The following is a 7,362-nucleotide window of genomic DNA, read 5'->3' on the forward strand; positions in this document are numbered from 1 at the left end:
CATTCTGTCTCACCTTCTTCCTCCCTGCTCCCCTGTTCTCTCTGACTCCAAGTCCCCGTATTTCCCCTCTGTCTTCTCCCTCCAGGTTTCTTCCTTCCTCCCTCCTTCCCTCCTTCCTTCCTTTCTTCCTTCCTGCTTTCCTTCTACAGGGTCTTTCTGTGTTGCGCAGGCTAGAGTATAGTGGCATGATCTGCAGCCTTGATCTCTTGGCCTCAAGTTATCTCCCCTTTTCGGTCTCCCAAAGTGCTGCTGGGATTACAGACAGCACCACTGTGCCTGGCCCCCTCCCCCCAGATTTCTCTCTTTCTCTCTCCCATGCCTTCCCCATGTCACCCTTCTCCTCCAGCCCCCAAATGCCCAGCCTCCTCACCTTGGATCTGGGACTTTCAGCACCAGCCCAGGTCCATCCAGGCCCATGCCCACCTACAAAGGTAGAGGCGACAGAGGAGGAAATGACAGAATTTGCCCCCAGGAATGCAGACCCTGAAGGCTTTGGGTCTCCTCAGAGAGGTGGGCTATGAGTAGATAGTCCATTCATTCATCAACTCATTATACTTCCAGTGAACAATTATTTTTCACCTATTATATCCTGTTATTTTGCAGATTCTGGGGTCACAAACATGAAAAATGCTCAGGCTCTGCCCTCTAGGAACCAGTGGAAAGGGGCCAGTCAGGAACCAGGTGACTATAAGATCAGGTGGGGACCACAGGTGGATATAGATCAGGTGGAGATCTATAAAGGGGGCCATGGGGCTTCCCAAGGTGCAGGATCCACTAAGTAAACTCCTGGGTCCTCCTGGGAGGCTGCTGTGTCAGGGGCTGCATGTGAGGGTCACTTAACTGGGGATGGGGCTGGGGATGCTGCAGAAGAAATGCCCGAGGCAGGGGCGAATGGTCACCTTAGCACAGCCCACTCCCAGGAGCGCTGCGTTCCCTCCTCTGCAGGCTGCGGGGCTAGGGGCACATGCTGAGGGCTGGGCCCACTGAGACGCTCACTGAGCCTGGCTTTCTTCTCCCTTTTCCAGCCCTCCCTCAAGGGGACCACTGAGAACCTCTTGGGGAAACTCCGGTAGAGGAGGTGGAGAACGGTGGGGGTGGGATGGGAGAATGTGCCCCAGGATGCTGGTACTTCCGTAATCGGCGCTCACCCACGGTGGCCCTGAGGGGCCTGTGTCTTGCTCCCTGTGCTGCATCCCTTACCGCAGCTCCAGGAGGCTCACCCACCATGCTCACCCCAGGCCCCTCACCCAGCACAGCCTCCAATCTCCCCTTGGATGTCGTCTCCCTCTGCTCCTTAGCCCCTGCGGTGCCTCCTCCCTGCCCACTGGCTAGAGGCTGAGCTGGTCCTGGTGGCACTCAAGGTCCAGCACCCACCCTGCCTTTAGAGCCATCAAATCCAGCAATGCCCCAGCCCTGGGTCTCTTCCTTGTCTGGGTCTCCCTCCTTTCCAGACTCCAACCCCCTTGTTCCACTAAGCTCTAGTAATGGGATCTTTTCTGTGCCCTTGGGGTACAGAGATGTTTATCCTTCCTCTACCACCCAAACATACTTGGATCCTAGTATGATGATCTCTGTGTTGTAATAGGGAGGGATAGAGGTATTTAAATAAACTTTTATTGAGGCATAATTTATATACACATAACGTATATATCCATTTTAGATGTACATTTCATTGATTTTTTGGGGGACAAGTTCATACACCTGTGTGACCATCATGGCCACCAAAATGAAGATATTCTAGGCCGGGCGTGGTGGCTCACGTCTGTAATCCCAGCACTCTGGGAGACCAAGGCCAGGCAGATTGCTTGAGCTCAGGAGTTTGAGAACAGCCTGGGCAACATGGTTAAACACTGTCTCTACAAAAAAATATAAAAATTAGCTTGGTGTGGTGGTGTATACCTGTAGTCCCAGCTATTCTGGAGGCTGAGGTTGGAGGATTGCTTGAGGCCAGGAGGTTGCGGCTGCAGTGAGACATGATTGTGCCACTTCACTCCAGCCTGGGTGACAGAGCCAGACCCTGAAAAAAATGAAAGAAGAAAGAAAGAATGAAAGAAAGAAAGAAAGAAAGAAGCAAGAAAGAAAGAAAGAAAGAAACCTAGAACATTCCATTATCCACATAGTTCCATTCAGTCTCCATCCCAAAGTCTGGGCAACCACTGCCCTGTCCCCACTGATGACAGCTGTCCCTGCTTCAGTGCACGTGCATGGATTCACACTGTGTGCCCTCCTCAGAGTCTGGCTTCTTTTGCTTGGCTAATTTTTTGAGATTCAGGATGGAGGTTTCTTAGCGGAATTTTTTCTAGAAACAATGACAACCAGAAGCTGTGGGAAAGCATGGAGATGCTGGAGTCTGCACGATGTGGTGGTTTAGAGCCAAGTCTCAGGGTGGAACAGAGCTGGGACCAAATGGTAGCCTCACAGCTGACCAGCTATGAAACAGGGTGAGGTGAGTGAGGCATGATCTCTGCACCTCCGTTTTCTCAGCTGTGAAGTGGGGCTAATGTCACTGCATTGCTATTACCATGGACAGGAATATGGTTACTAGCGGTTTGATGACTAGCAGCTTTACTCTGGAGCTAGACTGATGGAGGTACTAAATAGACGCAGGTCTCCCAGGGGCCTGGCCAACATCTTTATCTTCAAATAGATGCTTCCTGCTCCTTTGCTGTTCCACACATTGTACCCTACTATTTCCCCATCCCCAACCTTATTACTATCTTCCCCACTCCCTCATTCCATTAACCCCAAACCAACACACTCCCCAGCCTCAAAGCATCTCCTCCTCTTCCCTACATTCCCCCTACAGACCCACATCGGCCTCTCCCATACTCACCCTACACATTCCGAATGCACTCCTCCGTGGCCTCTGGGGCTATACCTCTGAGGTATAGCCTGATCAGGCCGATCTGCCCGATCAGGCAGAAAGGGGGCCTGTTTGTGCGGTGGCCACCGTCATCTATCTGACGCCTTGAAGTGCTGAGGGGCAGAGGAAGACAGGAGAGCATTTGAATCCATTTGAGCTTTGGATGGAGCCCAGGCTGGTCCCGGGGGCCTCATGGAGTTTTCTGGCCTGTGTGTGTCCTGTCCTCTCAGGTGCCTGAAAGCAGACTGACCTGCAGATAGGTCAGACACAGGGGGATTAGCCACAGTGAAGGAATTTGTCTTGTCCCTCCAATTCCACCGTCCTCATTAGAGATATCATTGTTAGTTTCATGTACATCCTCCTACTCCCAGTCTTTAAAATAATGCCTTTACAACACGTGTATAAATGTGTGCTTATATTGGAATCACCTTGCCTTTCATCTTGATTTGTTTCACTCACTAAATCTTGCACTTTCCTATATTTGCATGTAGAGAGCAAACCCATTCTAATAGTTATTGGGAATACTAGTGTTTAAAGGAACTGAAAGCCACTTAATGAATACCAGCCAGATTTTAATAAGCAGCATTATGCACCTCTATGTCAATGGATTAGTACTTGGGACCTTCTAGGTTTTCTTTTTGTTTGTTTGTTTGTTTTTTGAGACAGAGTCTTGCTCTGTCACCAGGCTGGAGTGCAGTGGTGCAATCTCAGCTCACTGTAACCTCCACCTCCCAGGTTCAAGCGATTCTCCTGCCTTAGCTTCCTGAGCAGCTCGCACTACAGGTGTGCACCACCATGCCTAGCTAATTTTTGTATTTTTAGTAGAGACAGGATTTCACCATGTTGGCCAGGATGGTCTCGATCTCTTTACCTTGTGATCCACCAGCCTCAGCCTTCCAAAGTGCTGGGATTACAGGCTTGTGCCACCACACCCCGCCAGAAGCCTTTTTTTTTTTTTTGAGATGGAGTTTCACTCTTGCTGCCCAGGCTGGAGTGCAATGACGTGATCTCAGCTCATGGCATCCTCCACTTCCTGAGTTCAAGCAATTCTTCTGCCTCAGCCTCCTGAGTAGCTGAGCTTACAGTGCATGCCACCACACGTGGCTAATTTTTGTATTTTTAGTAGACACAGAGTTTCATCATATTGGTCAGGCTGGTCTTGAACCCCTGACCTCAGGTGATCCACCTACCTTGGCCTCCCAAAGGGCTGGGATTACAGGCATGAGCTACCACACCCAGCAGAGGTTTTTCTTAGAAGAGGCTCATATGCTGGAAGCCATCCTGGTGCCTGCATCATAGGTGCCCTTATGACATCACAGGTCCCTCCCCTCCTTCACTCTTCCTGCTGGAGTGGTGATCGGAGGAGTGCGGACCGGAGGGTGATGGAACCATCTAGCCCCTAGCCATGGGTAATTTAGTAAAGTGCAGACCTGTGGGGATTTTCCCACCTGTCCCCAATTAGATGTTTTGTAAAAGGCAGTCAGAACCACACTAGCTTTCTGAGGAGGGGGTAAATTCCCCACAGTTACTCATGACAGGACTCCCCTCTATGTCTGAAGTCCTAGAGAAAGCCAGGAAGCTGAATCTAGAAACAGTGAGAACCGTGGTTGACTTGGCACCTAGCAGTCGGGAGAGCACCTTTTACTTTCTCCCCGATTTTCCCCCATGCACTCTGATTCCAGAAGGATAGCAAGCTGTTTTAAATGATCATCAAGGATAATGATGAAATCACATTGATAGAACAGAGCTGGAAAGAACAAAGGGGCGAAGAGGGAAGCGACTCCATCGCCAACACCCTCACCCCTACCCGGCCACACCCTTACCCCCAACTCTGTGAGTAGCTGGGTCCAGAGAGCATTAACTAGTGATATCTCTGACCCTTGTGGCCCCGCAGAGTGACTCAAAGATCTATGGCGCTGTAATTTATTGTACGAAGAGTGGCTTCACTGAGGGAAATGGGCATGTCCTCATTATCTGACATCAATCAGGGTGTCCCAGAAAAACTGGGGTGAAACTTCAGCGTGTGCGGAGCTGGAATGAACGGGGATTGGCTGTCTCTTTCCCCCAATTTCTTGTTAGGCAGAGAGATGTGAGTCTGGCTGAGATACAGAGTGGAGATTGTGGCAAGGAGCAGGGCAGAGGAGTGTGATCCCAGACCACAGAGGGCTGGGGGCTGCAAATGGGGACTGTGGGGAATGCAGGGACCAAGGGGCAGGAATTAAAATGTGTGTTCGTGTGTGGAGTGTGCATGTTTGTACTGATGTATGCACAGCTGAAGTTCAAGCTGTTCACCATGTGTGTGAGGTGGAGTAATCTGTTACTGCTTTGGTGAGGAGGAGGGAATACAGCAGCTTGTGGGTCTGACCTGAAGTCAGAGTGAAGAGGGCAGGGGAGCGAAGGACACCACTCCTCCAGCAGGTGGGAGGGCTCTGAAGGGAAGAGGCATGGGTCCCAGGTAGATGGTTGCTCTTTTACTTCAGAGTCACAGTGTTCTTGCTCTAGACTGGCCAGCAAGGTCCATGGAAAATGAGGTGAGGTCGCTAGGGCAGATGTACACCTATTTTGCAGACGGGGACATTGGGACTTAGAGGTCAAGGTGAGGTGAGCACATCCACTAACCTGTGGGTGGCAGAGGAGGGACACCTGCCTGGTCTCCTGGGTTCAGCTGTTGTCCTGCCCCGTGCTGAGCTTCCATCACTGATAGAGGATCAGGGACCCTTCCTGGCATACCCTGAGTGTTCTCTGTTTTCTCTTGTAAGGCCCAAAAGAGAAGATCATCATGACAGAAAGGTCAGCAGCTGTTTTCATCCAGGCCTGGTGGCGGGGCACACTAGTGCGACGCACACTGCTGCATGCAGCCCTCAGGGCTTGGATCATTCAGTGCTGGTGGAGGCAGGTGCTGGCGAGGCTGCTGGCAAAGAGGCGGAGGATGGTGTTGGAGTTCTATGTGCAGCAGGAGTGGGCAGCAGTCAGGCTGCAGTCCTGGGTCCGCATGTGGCGTGTCCGCCAGTGTTACTGTCGTTTGCTGAACGCCGTCCGCATCATCCAGGTCTATTGGCGCTGGCACAGCTGCCATTCCCGTGGCTTTATTGAGGGCCACTACGAACTCAAAGAAAATCAACTTAATGTTCAACTTGAAATCTCTCTGGGCTCACAGGCTTGTAAGGTGCAACAATGCATACCCCTTCCATTAAAAGAATGACCAGGTCTGCTATATCTGTGTCCCCAGCTCTCTTTGCCAGATGTATTTTCAGGAGGTCATTGTTTGAGATAATGATGGGAAATACTAGGCATGTCACAAGTCAACTCTGAGGAATCAGCAGGGGTTGTCTGGGGTTCCATATGGAGAAAGATTCTGAGAGCCATCTTGGATGAGTAGGACCTGTGATTGATTAGCAATGTCTGTCATAGGTAAGGGAGTTGAGCTTCAGGGTCACCAGGTCAGATTTTACCATGTAAACAAAACATATAATACATGTATACTTACATAAACACATCCAAACACACGCGTGCACACACACACACACACACACATACATAGAAAGAGAGAGAGATCATACAGCTTTCATTTTAGAATTTTTTTCATGAGACAGTAACACAAGCTCACTGGTTTATAAAAGACAGTTGAATCTAAATTATATTTCAGACAAAATAGGAACCTATTCATATGGCTTAACTTTGTTTTCCCTATAGGTATTCTAATGAATCTTGTGAACCAAAATTTTGGAGAAAGCAGTTTCCATGGCAGTTTGATTTTTAAAAGCTTCTTTCGCCCCTACCCGCTTTTTGTCCTTTTTAAATTTTAAAGTTTAGTGTTAAATTTTCCATGTTTACATTTTTGAAACATGGGGGAAAAAAAAACCATGGCTGAATTGTGTAAGAAAAACAAAATCTCCAAGTAGTCTTGAACTAGTAACAAATCCATCTTTCAGTTGCTGGTCTGGGGTTGCTTGATTAGCATATGCAGGAGGGAAAACATTTTAGCACATTTTTTCCAGCATTTTCTCATTGGCCTCTATGTGGCAGAAAAAGTAAAATTTTTATGCTGGATAGAGATGCCTTATAGCATGGCTGCGAACTCAAGATTTTGACCTGTTTGATGAGATAGCCTAACTTTTTTTTTGAGACAAAGTCTTGCTCTGTCGCCAGGTGCCGGGCTGGAGTGCAGTGGTGCGATCTTGGCTCACTGCAACCTCTGCCTCCAGGTTCAAGCAATTCTCCTGCCTCAGCCTCCCGAGTAGCTGGGACTATAGGCATGCGCCACCATGCCCAGCTAATTTTTGTGTTTTTTTGGTAGAGACGGGGTTTCACCATGTTGGCCAGAATGGTCTTGATCTCTTGACCTCATGATCTGCCTGCCTTGGCCTCCCATAGTGCTGGGATTACAGGTATAAGCCACCATGCCTGGCTGAGAGCCTAACTTTTATAAACATTTATCTAATTCATTTTCCTTCGGATTACTACTGTCTCAATTAAGCATTCCATTATCATTTGCAATT

General features: G+C 49.2%; 1 protein-coding gene and 1 long non-coding RNA gene across 2 annotated transcripts; one reads left to right on the forward strand and one right to left on the reverse strand.

Annotated features, from left to right (window-relative positions):
• Positions 1–4,113: 4,113 nt before the first annotated feature.
• Positions 4,114–6,202, reverse strand: LOC141585249 (uncharacterized). The gene is made up of 3 exons (XR_012518645.1): positions 6,046–6,202; positions 5,511–5,962; positions 4,114–5,420 (listed from the first exon to the last, which is right to left on the reverse strand). It is a non-coding gene; the product is annotated as an uncharacterized LOC141585249 (long non-coding RNA).
• Positions 4,199–6,077, forward strand: LOC101031717 (IQ domain-containing protein F5). Its single transcript, XM_003936610.2, has 2 exons — positions 4,199–4,272; positions 5,623–6,077. Exons 1-2 carry the CDS (start codon positions 4,269–4,271, stop codon positions 6,063–6,065), a joined length of 447 nt encoding a protein of 148 aa, XP_003936659.1. The 5' UTR covers positions 4,199–4,268; the 3' UTR covers positions 6,066–6,077.
• Positions 6,203–7,362: the final 1,160 nt, after the last annotated feature.

The sequence above is a fragment of the Saimiri boliviensis genome, chromosome 8 (genome assembly GCF_048565385.1).
Source record: "Saimiri boliviensis isolate mSaiBol1 chromosome 8, mSaiBol1.pri, whole genome shotgun sequence".
Lineage (NCBI taxonomy): Eukaryota > Metazoa > Chordata > Mammalia > Primates > Cebidae > Saimiri > Saimiri boliviensis.